The 15,584-nt window shown below is 46.9% G+C and overlaps 1 protein-coding gene across 7 annotated transcripts in view; it reads right to left on the bottom strand.

The window, feature by feature from the left end:
* Nucleotides 1–230: 230 nt before the first annotated feature.
* Nucleotides 231–15,584, bottom strand: part of SLC12A6 (solute carrier family 12 member 6) — a 48,706-nt gene continuing 33,352 nt past the window's right edge. For 4 of the 7 annotated variants that reach the window (XM_035134640.3, XM_060281805.2, XM_035134642.3 and 1 more), the window contains 22 exons: nt 13,351–13,482; nt 12,147–12,293; nt 11,559–11,613; nt 10,961–11,091; nt 10,059–10,300; nt 9,527–9,741; nt 8,803–8,961; nt 8,278–8,376; nt 8,034–8,091; nt 7,106–7,280; nt 6,737–6,855; nt 6,562–6,660; nt 6,122–6,241; nt 5,504–5,608; nt 5,128–5,296; nt 4,064–4,259; nt 3,799–3,968; nt 3,570–3,701; nt 2,879–2,986; nt 2,599–2,783; nt 1,916–2,049; nt 231–1,765 (listed from right to left, as the gene is read on the bottom strand). In XM_035134640.3, coding sequence (XP_034990531.1) covers nt 1,674–1,765; nt 1,916–2,049; nt 2,599–2,783; nt 2,879–2,986; nt 3,570–3,701; nt 3,799–3,968; nt 4,064–4,259; nt 5,128–5,296; nt 5,504–5,608; nt 6,122–6,241; nt 6,562–6,660; nt 6,737–6,855; nt 7,106–7,280; nt 8,034–8,091; nt 8,278–8,376; nt 8,803–8,961; nt 9,527–9,741; nt 10,059–10,300; nt 10,961–11,091; nt 11,559–11,613; nt 12,147–12,293; nt 13,351–13,482 — 3,042 coding nt within the window. In that variant the 3' untranslated portion in view covers nt 231–1,673. Of the gene's footprint in view, nt 1,766–1,915; nt 2,050–2,598; nt 2,799–2,878; nt 2,987–3,569; nt 3,702–3,798; nt 3,969–4,063; nt 4,260–5,127; nt 5,297–5,503; nt 5,609–6,121; nt 6,242–6,561; nt 6,661–6,736; nt 6,856–7,105; nt 7,281–8,033; nt 8,092–8,277; nt 8,377–8,802; nt 8,962–9,526; nt 9,742–10,058; nt 10,301–10,960; nt 11,092–11,558; nt 11,614–12,146; nt 12,294–13,350; nt 13,483–15,584 lie in introns of all 7 variants that reach the window. The other 3 variants (XM_035134639.3, XM_088655345.1, XM_088655346.1) reach the window with 1 other exon arrangement.

The raw sequence follows: 15,584 nt of genomic DNA, 5'->3' as shown, positions 1-15,584 counted from the left end.
AGCTTTTTTGGGGTGGGGATGCTACTGCAATCGGACACCTCGCCTTTATCCTGGCAAATGTCATCAACCAGGGCAGCCGATGCAGTCTCAGTGCCATAGCCAGACTGGAATGGACCCAAGTATAGGTCTATATACCAGAAGCTAATCAGTTAACAGATTCACAAAAATAGCGAGTATAGACTGAATGAATGTGACATAATGAATCATCACAACTTCAAAAAAAGACAGAATTATATATAAAAAGTTTATTCTTTACATAATTCAGAGAGCAAAAAATCACGCCCCAAAACTTGATGCTGTATGTAAACAAGGTCATCCCCCCCAATAAATTAAAAGACCTCCCCCAAAATAAGAGGTGAGGAACTTACGTGAACTTCCCTTTTAAAAGAAAAGTGGAGGAGAGGCCGGAGCTGAATCTGCTTTAAGGCTACCCCCAAGAGGAGTGGTCCCTGCATACTATACTTGAGCAAAGTGGTGGGAGGAGGAGGAGGAGGAGAATTAGACATCCGTCATTGAAATTGGGTTGGACAAAACAGCACAGCACCTCTTCCAGTGTTTGCTTCTGTAAGGGTAGGAAGGACTTATTTCCCAACACTCACAAAAAACAGCAAGTTGTGGGTCCTCAGCATAGACACAGATAGGGTCACAATAGCCTTTTCTGGCCCAAGCTTGAGGGAAGAGAAGGGGAGCCACTTGGGAGCAGGGAGGGCATGTTACAAAGGTCAGAAGATATTGCTGCTCTGCTTCGAAAGGAGAGGCTGCTGTCTCCTTTTCCTCTCAACCTGTAACAGCAACCGGACGCTACGGAGAAGGACCTGGCAAATTGGTCTAGCTTCCTTGCCCAGATAGGAGTGTGAGGATCACAGGGAAAAGAAAGTAGAACAATTATGTATGTCCCTCCATCAATATGCAACCTGCACCCTGGCTTAAGAGTCAACTCTTCCCCCCCCCCCAACCCAGCCAACAATTAATTTGAGTTTTCGAATCCCTCAAGAGATTAGGGTATGAGATAAGTACTAAGTACTATAAGAGTCAGTTCCATCTTCCTAAATGTTGCCCTTCCCCTTGATTTCAAGGGAAAGAAAGCAGAAAGACTTTGGCACTGACGAGAAGAAAGTGGCACAATGGAGGCTAGATCTCCCTCTAGCTCCTCCAAGCAGCAATCATTTCTCCTCTTCTTGATTCAACAATGAAATGTAACAGTCTCTGCAGCTGCTCCAAACCCTCAATGTTCCAGTAGGAGGACCCTGTTGCTCCATTTTTGTCATGCCCACCAGAGGGCAGAACCAGTAGTTAACTCTTAAGGTGGAAGCAACCTACATTTTTGCTCTGTTTGACCCCTCCAAAGTAAGTCTTGCCTCACTAGTCCTACACTTTCTGAAGGGAAGATCCAGCCATCTCCCAGCCCAATCCAGTCTAATCTCCTTTCATGACAAGCTTATGCAGTTTCCGGCATGTACCTTTTCGGAAGGCATGGGGAAATGTCAACTCTAGTCTCCAAATGGGGAAATCGCCCTATTTGAAGAACCCCAAACTGCCACAGGGAAAAGAAAGCATAGGAGGTGTGACACTGATAGCTGCTCTCCTCGGGAGATCAAGTTGCAGGTGGTGACAGGCAGGAAGCAGATGTCAATTTGACAGAACAGAGTCAGGAGGAAGCCCTCCTAGCTCCCCTAGGAGTAGATAGTGATGACCTCGCTGCCACCACCCCGGACAAGCAGCACACGCTCCAGCCCCTCTGTTAGGACCTCCAGGAATTCCATATCTGCAGTTAGAAGACAGTCAAGGAAATCTCTCTCTCTCTCTCTCTCTCTCTCTCTCTCTCTCTCTCTCATACACACATACCCCAGTCCTGCTGCCACCTCCAATCCTTCTTGCATCCCAGCATAAGACAGGACCCTGCAGAAAAGGATACAGTTCTCGTCACCATCAGGATTACGTGGTGGGCCTGGCATGTTGAGCAGTACCAGCTTGGCATCGTGGGACTTGTTGACTATGACCTCATTGAGCTTCACAGCTGTGTGCATACGTCTCACGTTGGACTGGTCCCTGGGTCATAGGAAGGAAGAGACAAATTGTCACCAAGACCAGGCATGCCTATGGATGTACACTTGCAGGAAGTTTTGGCTTCTGGAAAACTGGAGAAAGCACTAAGACACACATGGATTGGAGGAGGGAATGGATACAATATGGCAGCTGCAACAATCTGTAAGATGTAAACACGTCTGGACCACACTGTAGATGGGAAACAGAAACAGAATGGCCTTATGCTGCCAAAATGGAAGCAGTGGAAATAATGTAACATTTGATGGTATGGTTATTGAAGCAGCTGGAGCTGTGAAGAAGTAGCAAGGACATTTGTCTCTTGACTCCTAACCCTAAAGAAAAGTGTAAAAGGTGGTATTGCCAAAGAAAAGCAGAAGTGTGACCCCAAAGCATGCTAGGATTGAAGGGGAAAAAAAAGATTTGCTACTATCCAAGAGGATTCTGGAAGCCATAAAATGCAGGACAGAACTTCAGGAAAGTGTTAAATGAACAGAACAAGAGTTAAGTGAACAGAAATGGGCTGAAGTCTCCTGGGACTTGGCAGATTCTTACGGCCGCATGTTGAGCAGATCCTGGAAGTTCTCCAAGGTCTTGGGTTTGTGTCCTCGGGATGCCATGTACTTGTCCTTGGTCCACGTCATGTGCACCTTTTCCTGGTAAGTCTCAGTCTCTTCGTCATCATCTGAGCCAATGCTGGTCAGCCGCAGCATCGAGTTTCTGTCCTTCACCAGCTGCGCCTGTGTGGGGAGGACCTAAGAAGATCAGTGAAGAAGCAACTAGGAAGTGCTAATCTTTCAGCCCTTCCCTTCCCACTTGTCCCAGCCCAATTCACCTCTCGGTCCCGCTCAGTCTTTGAGAGACGCATTTGCCGCAGCATCTGGCAGCGCTGCTCCATCATAAGCGTGCGCTCATAGGTGTAGGCAGAAATGTCGCTGTCATGCTGTTGGGAGACAAGAAACTAAAGTCATGCACAGAGTGGGGCCACAGACCATCTGTCCTGTGGCCATCTCTGGTACATCCAGAGCGCACAAAAATACCCAGATTTCTTCCTAGTGCAAGGAAATGGCAGAACTGGATGCATGCATTAGTCTGTGTGCCTTTCTCTAGGAATCTGCATAGTTGTAGATATGCTCTGAGCAACAGAATATTGTGGCTTACAAAGCAAGAACTAGTAGCTTCTTTGAAAGGCAGAGAACAATTTAAACAAAGATCTGAGTAGCTACGCCCTGTGGCTATGGAGGGGAGGGGAGGGGTGAGATGACAGGAAGACAACTCACAATTTGCCTGAAGTTACAGGTGAACACTGAAAAAAACGGGCCATCAGGGTATGATTTCTAGTAGGCAGGAGAAAGCTTCTTGTACCCACCATATGTCCATGCCCTTGCCTCATTTCTCTATTAACCAATCAATCCTCCAAGTCCTGCCCTTGACTGTGTGACGCCTAACTTGCTGACCACAGAAAAACAAAAACCAACTAATGCCCCCAACCCCTCCTGGTTTCTTCTGCCTGTTTTGTCTCTCACCATTTCCACCACTTCTACCTCTGCCTCAATGCGGAGGTGATAGAGAAAGGTTGCTAGATCCTTCTTCATCTGGATGCTGTTATCCTCCAGCTGGGCTACAGTGAAGATGCGGATTTTGCATTTACGCCACACCTTTAAAGTAGGAAAAGAGAGTTAGCAGCCCCATCTACCGGTTTACCTTCCCCTCCAATTCATCTCCCCCAGTGATACCCCCCCCCCCCGCCAGCACCTTGTGTTGCTTGAGGAGGAAAGGGAGTAACATCAGCATCCCACCATCATGAACAATCCACCAAACGTCAATGCTCCCCTCGGGGAAAGGCTCTGCATTGCTAGGGAAGAAGGACACGTTCTTTGCCACAAGCAAGGCAAGGTGAGCAGCTGTAGTCACTCGGACAGTGCCTGCAGGGTAGAAAGAAAGTCATGCAATATGGATCCCTTGACCGAGGAAGCCCTCCCTCTCACCTCACCTTACCTCCCTATGGGAGAGGCCTTACCAATGAAGGTTTTCCAAGCACGGGCATCCTCACTCTGACGCCAGGCGTTGGGCCAGCCCATGACAACCGTGTTGTGCTTCATGCCACCCAGCCCACAGGACTGAATGAGGTGGGAGATACCCTCTCGCACTTTGGCAGCCACCACGATTTGGCAGAAGCCTTTCACCCGCTCTGCCTCCATCAGGTGCTTGATGGTCTGAAACAAGAAACATTAGAATCATAGAATCAGAGTTGGAAGAGACCACAAGGGCCATCCAGTCCAACCCCCTGCCAAGCAGGAAACACCATCAAAGCATTCTTGACATATGGCTGTCCTCCTCAAGCAACACATTAAGACTGCTAGAGGGCACTAGCATGGAGAGCACTCTGGGAATGCTTTGCCACAGTGAAATCCTGTGTGCTGAACTCCAACTCTCTTAAGTTGGTTAAGTATTTAAAAGTTTATCCTTCAGGGTTGAAGGCATTATGGAGATGGGACATTACTGAGTAAATGGTCTCTAAAATCAATATACTGGAGGTTTCTGCAGCAGGAACTAATACGGCTATGGGGTTCAATCCTAGGTACAGTGGTACCTCGGGTTAAGAACTTAATTCGTTCTGGAGGTCTGTTCTTAACCTGAAACTGTTCTTAACCTGCTATTTGGGGCCTCCTGCCGCTGCTGCGTGATTTCTGTTCTCATCCTGAAGCAAAGTTCTTAACCCGAGGTACTATTTCTGGGCTAGCAGAGTCTGTAACCTGAAGCGTCTGTAACCCAAGGTACCACTGTAAAGCAGGGAGAGATCCCTGTCTAAAACTCTGGAGAGCCACTGCTAGTCAGTGTGAATGATACTGAGCTAGAGGCAACAATGGTCTGACTAGCATAAGTCAGCTTCCTACATTTCTTGCATCTGCTGAATATTGGAAAGGAATAATCCCATTTCATTATGCCTGAATGACCACAGCTGTCCTCTTCATTTAGGATCAGGAAGTAGGGCTTCTAAGTCTGATGGCCTGACTGCCAGATCAACCCCAGTGCCTACGCCTATTTGACCTATGAAATCCAGTGAGCAGCAGTGGGCTTCACCTGTTCGGCAGCCAGTGCATCACTGTAACACTCCAGGAAGTTGCCCACCATGACAGAGCCTACGATGGTGAGGCCCTTTCCAGCTTTCAGCTGAGAGGCAAAGGTGAGCAGGCGCGGATGCTTCACGTGCTGATCCTCGTCCAGTTTCAGCAGCACCAGCAGTTGTGGCCTAAGAAAGAAAAAAAAAGTCCAAAATGCACACACAAGGAGCAAAGTAGCAGGTGGGTTCAGGCTGCCACACAGAAGAGCATATTTGTGTGCGCATTTGGAGCACTCAACAGCACATGTACACAAATACATGTATGCATGCACAAGGTCTCTGCATGTGGCACACCCAGCCCATGGCAAAACGAAGAAGCATCAAGTCTCTTCCTACCTCCAGTTCTTGGTGTGGGGTGGCCCCGCCTCAAGACGCAGCAGGGCGAAGCGGGCTGCGCTGAGGGACAGGCCACGGATGCCATCGCCCCACTCCTTCTCGGCCCTGGGGGATGCAGAAAATGTTCAGCCAAATGGGCTCAAGGAGAGCCAAGTCACTTAGTGCCCCTCCTTTCCAGAAGTATTGGTGGAGGGGGAAATGTGGCCAAAGCAATCATTCAGGAGGACAAGGCTGCATCACATAAGAGGTCTGGCATCGTGACTTCCACCCTCAACATTCAAAGAAAGGGATCATGATTCCAAGCCTTCATGCCCTCTGACCTGCATTTCTCACAAAAAGAAAACAAAAATCCTGCAACTGAAGGTAAGAGGCCCCAAAATATCTGGCTGCAACCGTATATTTCCAGAGCCTGAGCCTCAGAAACCCACAACCGATCCTTCACCCTCACAATCTCGGCAAAGAGTTCCAAAAAGGAAATGATCCTGCTCTCACCCAACTGGAGACTGGGTGAGTGAGTGTGGTTGCAAGGAATTCCCCCTGCTGTTCCCCAGCTGTGGAGTAAGAGGCTGCATAAAGAGGGCTAGAATCCTAGAGCTCTGGAAGGTTACAGACACTCACCCATGGTACTCAATGTATTTGTAGATCATTCCAGCTATCACCATGGCAACAATTGCATAATACCAGGAGGAGATGAACATGAGTGCCACACAGATGCTCATGCCCATGAAGGAGAGTGCCCTACAAGAAGAGAAAGAGGGAAGGGAGGAAAGCATGCAGACTATTGTTTATTTCGTTTGCTGTTTAAAATGTGAACCCAGAGTCTAAGGGTGTTGGATTCCATTGAAGAGAACAACCTTTTGTACTTGTCAGCAGATGTATCAAATACACAGGTCAAGAGTCCAACCCCAATTCCCTCATCTTATGCTAACCCCATTCCATTTGCACAGCAGAACACAGAACTCGGGAGTCTAAATTTGCACCCTCTCCCCTCCCCCCCATTTGTAGTACCCGCCAATGTCCTTCCTCCTCCCACTGACTAGGTAGTGTGGCCCTCTTACCAGTGATAGTACCGGAAGCGGGGTCTCCAGTTGGGGCTGCGTAGCAGAGTTTGTAACGCGCAGGCTAGGTTGACAAAGAGATAACACATCAGGAAGAACCTAGGGGATGACAGAAAGTAGAGTCAGCTGTGTAGGATTCTTGGAGACTCCAACCCATGATAAATATGGCACTTACATGGAAAGGATGGGTGCTACCATATCCAAAGAGGCAATGAGGATCCCCAGTTCTGCAATGCCTGCTGTCAGAAGCAAGGCCCACGTGGGTTCTCCATTGGCTTTGCCATGGCCAAATACCTAGAGTGAATAAGGAAACAGATTACTTGGGACAAACCAAGGTCTTTTTCAGCAGCAAGTCAATAAGGCAGCCCTGTTTAGGGAAGCTTTTAATGTTTAATAAATTATTGTATTTTAATATTTTTGTTGGAAGCTGCCCAGAGTGGCTGGGGAGGCCCGGCCAGATGGGCAGGGTATAATAAATAAATAAATAAATAAATAAATAAATAATAATAATAATAATAATAATAGCAGCGGTTGTCACTCTTACCCGCAGGAAGGGTATAATGTTGTCCTTGGCTATGGCTTGTAGCAGTCTGGGTGCGCCGGTGAGGCTCTGCAGCCCAGCTCCACACGTGGAGAAGAACGAACCGATGACAATGACCCAAGGGGAGGGCCAGGACAGGGTTCCCACCACCAGATTCCCTTTCACTGTATCACCAAACCTATCCAATAGAAGCAAATGTGAGGCCATTAAGTGTATGCCTAAGGGCTAATAGTGAGAAGTACAAAGATCCAGCAGAAACGAATGGTCCAGCACACAGAGAAATCAGAAGATGCAGGATTGGATCCAAACCAGGTTAGTTGCATTTGTTCCATTGGTTTCAAAAGGAATAGATGCAACTAACTTAACAGTGCAATACTATAAGTTTAGCCAGTACAATGCGACTTGCTCCCAGGGAAGCAGATATAGGACTGGAGCCTTAGTTTTCTCTCCAGTTTCCTTTCTGTGGGTTGGATCCAGGCTAACAGCATGTATCCAGCATGGCTGAGAGATGAGTGGGCCAGAAATATGTATCAAAGGGTTGAGACTCTGCTCCTAAAAAGGGCCCCACATTTTTAGTCACAATGACCCATCTAGTCCAGCATCCTGTTCTCACACTGGCCAAACAGATGCCTGTGGGAAACCCACAAGCAGCATTCAAGCACAAGAGCACTCTCCCATCCTGTGGCTTCCAGCAACTGGTATTCAAAAGCACTGATGCCTATAGCTGTGAAGGCAAAGCACAGCCATAATAGCTAGTAGCCATTAACAGCCCTCTCCTCTATGAATTTTGTCTAATTTGCTTTTAAAGCCTTCCAGGTTGTTAGCCATCACTGCCTATTAAGAACACAGTCTTAAATTTTTAATACAAAATAGAAATTTCACATCTGATTTATATCTGAGAACTGTGGTACTAGGGAAAGTTACTACTTACTTATCTCTGAGCACGACACCTTCCACACATGCCCCAAACAGCACTACGTTGCTAAGATCTGATGTGTCAAATGGTCAAGGAGCAGTAAGATGTTCTTGCAAGACAGCAAAGGATGCAAAACGGCAACCATCCTTCCCACAGAGGCACCAACTCCTTCCATCCCACCCTCATCCATCCCAACTCCTTCCATCCCACCCTCATCCATCCCTTGTTTATTTGACCCTACATTTGCCAGGAAGGATACACACAAAGGAGGTGGTGAGAATAGCCAGGATGGTACCAATGGGGATAGATTTCTGGGCATCCTTCAGGTCTCCAGAACGATTTGATCCTGCCATGATTCCTGTGAAGACCAAAAAAAAAAAAAAGATCTTCTGAGAGCAAGAAAACAAAATTCTGTGACCAAAGGAGGTACTGCTAAGAAACTATACTGAATCTTTGCATATGATCTATTACACTGATGTAAAAGGGGGGAAATAGTTGATCTTATGCTGGGCAATATGAAGAAAGATGATACTGCATCAAACTGGGCCATTAGAGGGGAACAGCAGCAACAAAGCTGCATCCAGCCCAGCTCACAGCTGGGACAATATTAAGTCCCTACTCCTAGGCTGAAAGAGGGTGCTTTGCTGAAAACTGCAAGAGTCCATGGAGAGACCTGTGTTTTGAGTACAAGCATCCCAGATTCAAAGCTGGCTATTTACACTTTTGGAATGGTTTGACTCTGGAGACACCTCTGAACAATACATAGCAACAATGTAGCTCTTACCAGTGACTGAAGGGAAAAAGATGCCCACAAGAAGGGTAAAGGAAGTGGTGATGTCAGCCAGCACATACTGCTGATTCAGGCTTCCCCACACATCAGCTGAATGCAATGATGGTTTCTCAATTATCTCGCCTTTCACCAAGTAGCTGCTCCAAAGATTCTCTGCAATTATCAATACCATTATCTATCATCATCATCACCATCACCAGAACTAGCATGATTATTGCTGTCATTATCATTATCATCATCATAATCCCACCCTTCATCCAATGGTCTACAAACTTCTTCTTGCTATCTGTCAGGGTGCGCACCCAAACGCAGGGCTAGGGGGCGGCGTTTCGGGGTGCCCAGGTTTTTATGCTGGCCCGAAGCAGACGGGAGCCATTGCCAGGTTCTGAGAGTGACTAGGAGGCCATGTTTTCTGCTATCTCTGCACTGTAAATAGTATGCACAACATTTAAAGACACAACGGACTGGAGCGTCTTTACTCGGGAGTAGCCGCAACAACTCCCTGACACTATCCTATGAGATAGGTTAGGCTAAGAGGTGGTGACTGTCCCAAGGATACCCAGTTGCCATTTATGGCCACTACACAACACGGGCCCTCAATTTAGGGAGGGAAGGGGAATGGCTGTTTATCTAGACAGTGTGTAGGACACCTCTTGGATTGTCCCAACATGGAGAAAACCAAGTGTACTGTTGACAGGGAAGAAAAGGTATCTCTCACCAGTGATAATGCCACTGGCCAGCCCTGGGATACCCTGGATAACGGTGACGTTGTTGTGCTGAAAATAATCATCACAGGAGGCATTGTGGTGCTTGGTAGCATTGCAGAAAAACTCCCAGAGGACAGTGTGCTGGGTGATGTTGTCACGCTCCACTGTCTTAGCACAGTCATTAATGTGGTGCCGGGAGAGAGAGCGGTTCCCCAGCATGCACACGCTGAATGGAGAGGAGACACAAAAAGATGAACAAACCCGTTAGGCTATAAAGAGACCAACGCATGCACAAACCAGTTTGAGAGTCCCAACTCTTAAGTTGCCCAAGGGCATGGGAAACAGAAATTATCTATGGAGAGATGGTTGCAGTCTTGTAAAAAAAAACTGTGACCAAAGATCCCTAAACCCTTCCACAGAACAGACAACTCTATGCACATTCACAAAACTACATATTCCAACCACTTCTCGTGGGATCTGCGACACCCGACTGATTTAAAGAGAAGTCACAATGAATCATATCCAAGTATACTGGTAACCTACGGGAAGTCGGGAGGTGCAAAAGAGGACTTGATGGCACCGGCGTAGATGGCCAGGATTGAGACGATGACACAGGCAAGGAAGAGAGAGGCAAACTTATTCACGTAGCGCACACCCACGAACACCACCAGCACCATAATCACTAGAAAGGCTGAGCCATACACCCGCATGTTGTTGAGCATGGCTGCTGGCTCCTTTAAGGGATCCTCACTATGGAAGATGGCCGCCTCAGGGGCCATGTACATCTGAGAGAGGGAAGGAAGACACACGTCACTTTTAGAAAGGTCAGCAGATAGGGGGGAAACATGGATTTTGCAAGATTAGCAGAAGTGCTCACTCCGCTCAAGGCTATCAGGCTGCTTGGAAGTGGCCACAGCTCATAGCTGCCAAGTCCGGGTCATAAAGATCCGGGATCGGCAGCGCGCGCATGACCGGAAGTTGCGTGACACGGCTTCCGGTGGCGCGCCGCCCTTCTATGGGCACCAGAAAATGGCGGCGCCAGCGCCGGAAGTCACTTCCGCGCATGACCGGAAACACGTAAAAGCGACTTCCGCTGCCGCCACCACCATTTTCTGATGCCCATAGAAGGGCAAAGCGCCACCGGAAGTCGCGTCACGCAACTTCCGGTCATGCGTGGAAGCGACTTCCGGCGCCGGCGCCGGCATTTTCTGGTGCCCATAGGGCAAAGCGGCACCAGAAAAATGGCCGCCGGGCAGAAGCCAATTTAAGGGACAATACCGGGATTTTTCACCAAACGGGAGACCGCTGGGAAACGGTAAGAAAAAAGGGGTTTTCCCGGCGGATACGGGATACTTGGCAGCTATGCCACAGCTGTGTGGAATAGCACCTATTTCACAACCATGGAGCATTGCATCTCGTTAATTTTAGAGGAGCAGAACACTTACAAGGAAGATTTCAATGGCTCCCAAAATGTACATTGCAGCAGCAAAGGTGGTGCCCAGATAAAAGCAGAGTCCAACGGCTCCTCCAAACTCAGGCCCCAAAGCTCGTGAGATCATGAAGTATGAACCCCCAGCTGTGAAGAGGAAATAAAGCAGTGGGTAGGAGGTCAAGAGACTTCGCAGATAGGGAAAAGGGTTATCATTTGCACTTCCTACACATCCTAAACATCTGCTTGCAGAGGAACTTATTTATTTCTAGAATTTTGTCAGGATAGCACCCAAATGGAATTAATCAACTGAGTTAGCTGATGAGTAGCACAAAACAAAGCAATGATTTATGTGGATCTCAAATACTATTAGAAGGCATTGTGTTTTTATGACAAGATGAACGTCATCTGACATAGATCACATTGGTATCTGGTGGACAAGTTTAAGGAAAGAATTCCACCATTTGGGCACCACCTCAGAAAAGGACCTTTCCCCAGTAGTTACTTGTTTAAGTTTGGATGGTGAGAGCACTCAGGGCTGCTTTTGAAGATGAATGTATTTGGTGGGCAGGGAAGTGTGGGAGAAAATGACTCTTTAGATATTAAGTACTCACCAGGCACAACTCCATTGGTGGCAATGGCACTCATGGAGATGGCTGTTAGCAGAGTCTGAGGAGGAGAAAAGACGCAGGAGGATTTAGAAGAAAAACACACAATCTTAAATGGCTTTCATTCATTAGGTTGTGCAATTATACTCTTGTTAGATAGGACAATAGGCAATTTCCCATAAGATACAACTACAGCTAAAGAAAATCTGACAAGTTGTGGAAATAAAATCTATCACTGGCCTCATGACACATCTGGATGCATATGGGAAAGAGGGTTATCTTATGACTGTTACATTAGGATCTCAGCTGTGGCCCGCTAAAGTCACAAAGCATGATTTAGCCCCCATTTCCATGATGTGGTTCAGACTCCTCACTCCAATCTTCTTCTCTAAGACAGTGTTTCTCAACCAGTGTGCCTCCAGATGTTTTGGGACTACAACTCCCATCATTCCTGACCACTGGTCTTGCTAGCTAGGGATGATGGGATTTGTAGTCCCAAAACATCTGGAGGCACACTGGTTGAGAAACACTGCTCTAAGACATTAAAACCCCTAAACCAGGAAATGATTCAGACAGTAGGAGAGAGGAACTCACACAGCAACAGCAGATGAGGACAATGGCAAAGGCTTGCAACACGCCAGCTGTACCCACCACCCAGGTGAGCCGTAAGAAGAGAATCACCCCGAAGATGTTCTGCAGGCAAGGCAGATAGACTCCCATGAATGTGCCCATCTGTGGAGACTGGAAGGAAAAGGACAAGCTCTCAAAACCAAACCTACTCCATTTTGCTGTCCCTACCTTGCTCTTCATCCTTTACATACGTGATTTAAATACCTGCAACTTCTCTGCTACTCAGGCCTTCAGATATCTTTCTCTTTGACAATCCCACCCCTTTGTTTGAATTCCCAGACAAACCCAGCCACCAAGTGCAGGGCAGGTAACAGCACTAAACTGCACATATAAAGGTAAAGGACCCTGACCATTAGGTCCAGTCGTGACCAACTCTGGGGTTGCGCGCTCATCTCGCATTGGCCGAGGGAGCCGGAGTATAGCTTCCAGGTCATGTGGCCAGCATGACTAAGCCGCTTCTGGCAAACCAGAGCAGCACATGGAAACGCCGTTTACCTTCCCGCCGGAGCGGTACCTATTTATCTACTTGCATTTTGATGTGCTTTCGAACTGCTAGGTTGGCAGGAGCTGGGACCAAGCAACGGGAGCTCACCCCGTCACAGGGATTCGAACCGCTGACCTTCTGATCAGCAAGCCCTAGGCTCAGTGGTTTAACCCACAGCGCCACCTGGGTCCCATCAAAACTGCACATATAGTAAGTCATATTAAAAATCAATTGCAAATAGGCAACACATAAAAACCAACCTAAAGCCCTGCTCACAGGATTAGGGGGAAATCCTGGGCACCTGGTTACCCAGATACCTCAGAGCTTGATTTGGTGGCTTAGGAATCTGAACATTTTGCATAACTCTGAGCAGGGCTTTTAATTGATCTGATGTATTTATTTTTTAACTGATGTCAAGAAATCAAAAATATTTTTCGAGGTCTACTTCATGCTGCCTTAAGATCAGCAGCTAAAATCCATGTCAAAACAAAAAGGTGTTTTAAACTTCAAGAAGCACAGTTTTTTTGTTCTGGGAAGTCTCCAGGAAATGAAAGCCCCATAGTTGCAGGGCAGCCATAGCGAAAGCATCAACTCCTTTCAGTTTTGGACATCAACTCGCTCACTACCTTCAAATGCTTACCACCTCTAACTGCCTACGTATCTCACTATCACCAAGCTCCTTACCTTGATAGCTTTTTTCTTGCCTGGAGGGACATTCTCAGCCTCCTCATGTTCACGGGCTCCCTGCATCAAGTTGGTGTAATTGGCCATGCGGTTGAGCAGGGAGGACACCTTGGGCCGGGTGTCCATCTCCTCCTGCAATGTGGAAAGGAGGGCAGTAGACATTAAAACTTGATATGAAAAATCTCCTAAGGCAAAAAACCCCCACTAGTCATTAGTATGGTTATAGTAATTTGGGAATGGAGACATAGGAAAGCCGAATATGAGAGAAAAGAAATGGGTTGGGTATAAGCAGGCTGGTGTACCCTTGGCATTAAAAAAAAACCCCACAACTTATACGCCAAGAAATTCTGAATTCTGCAATCTGTATATTACATTTTGCTAAATTAGGCAAACTTGCAATCATTGATCAATTTGCATCTCCTTCCTCTGCCGCAGGGGTGGGGCAACTTTCTCCCCACACCCCGTGGGCCACCCTTGTTGATTTTCTGGCATTGTGATGCTGTGGGGTTGTTAGCTATTTTTCTGATTTATGCAGAGTGTTTCACCCTCAAAGCCCTAGGGATGAAGTAGACTCCACACACAACACTCTGAAGATGACTCTTTACTAGCAGGATGGCCACTATTACAAGTTACTATACATATATACTGAGTCGGATGCATTGTATTTCACTCTCTTGAGCCCATGAGATGATCTTCTTCCTTCTAAAACTCCTTTGAAGCAGTGCAGAAATTATAGCTTGTCTGTCCTTACCAATTCCTCTAGCAGCAAGTTGTTGGGAGTCTCCACGCTCAGCAAAACGGCAAAGCAACCAACCTCCAACTCCCACCCCTCCTATCACTACGGAAGACACACACACAGGCTCACTTTTAAAGGGAGTTAACCAATTAACAAAACAATGATTCAGTGTTTCTGTGACCTTAATTAGAGTCACAAGATTTTGCAGCTGTTACATTACATTACATTACAGTAGACCCTCGGGTTACGTTACTCTCAAGTGTGCATGGACCCCCGGAATGAATTACCAGTAAATTCGTATCCAGAGGGTCCACTGTATATTGATTTTCTTTTCCCCAGTACAATTTATTTTTTGTAAAACACATCTTCTAACAAATACAGTAAAAATACTAACAAGGCCATCCTACCCACCTGTCAAAATCAGCTGGGGGCTTGTGGGGAGGGGGATTTGATTTGCCAATGCATTCAGGCCAGTAGGACTCAATACTCTGCTTACCAGCTGATAATAATAATAATAATAATAATAATAATAATAATAATAATAATAATAATTTATACCCCGCCCATCTGGCCGGGCTCCCCCAGCCACTCTGGGCGGCTTCCAACAAAATATTAAAATACAGAAATCCATCAAACATTAAAAGCTTCCCTAAACATGAGCAAAGGGTTGTATCCTGCTCTCTGCAGGGGCTTGCTTTCCCAGCTCATTCCCCACAGGGGTGGGGTAAGAAGTCTGCATTGCCAGTGCATTCATTGCAGGAAAGCGAAGCAGCCTCCATTAGGATTGAACCTCATCACCCAGTAATGTCAGCTGATTGGCAAGTAGGTGCAGCTTGGGGAAAAGGTCTGATGGGCCAAACTGGACCCTCTGTGGGTCAAGATTGGCCCATGGGCAGGGATGCACAAACTGCGGCCCTCTAGATGTTGTTGGACTACACCTCCCATCAGCCCTGATCACTGGCTATGCTGACTGGGGCTGATGGGAGTTGTAGTCCAGAAAAATGGACCTCAGGTTGTTCACCCCTGGGCCAGAGGTTTCTCACCCTGCCTATACATTTTCAAGTCAATCGCTGCAGCTATGAGAGTTAAAAATTAACCTTTAAAAAATAAAAAAGAGACGTAAGATTTCCAAGATGCGGAATCCATCATGTTTCCCTTGTCACAGTTCCCAATCCTTTGCAACTTTTTCTGTGTTTTGGGGGAATTAAAAACAACCACCATGCGTAGCCTTGGGAAACAGAGCAGACATAATAAAAGCTATCATGAAAGGCTATAAAGAAGGATTAAAACCAATGTTCAAATCTCCCATTGTTCTAGGTGCATTTTGCAATAAGGAATTTCATTAGAGCGGGCAGTTTCTGAGCTCTAGGCACAGTACTGTGCCTAAGATTTCAGATTAAAATTGCTGAGTGGAAGGAAAAGAGGACCTTTTTCTGCCTCCTCACTTCCAGCAATTCTCTGGAGACTGGAGAAGAGACCCTCTTAAGAATATTAGGGG

This window comes from Zootoca vivipara, chromosome 12, assembly GCF_965207765.1.
Source record: "Zootoca vivipara chromosome 12, rZooViv2.hap1.1, whole genome shotgun sequence".
NCBI classification, from domain to species: Eukaryota; Metazoa; Chordata; class Lepidosauria; order Squamata; family Lacertidae; genus Zootoca; species Zootoca vivipara.
This window is presented reverse-complemented; position numbering and strand designations above follow the sequence as displayed.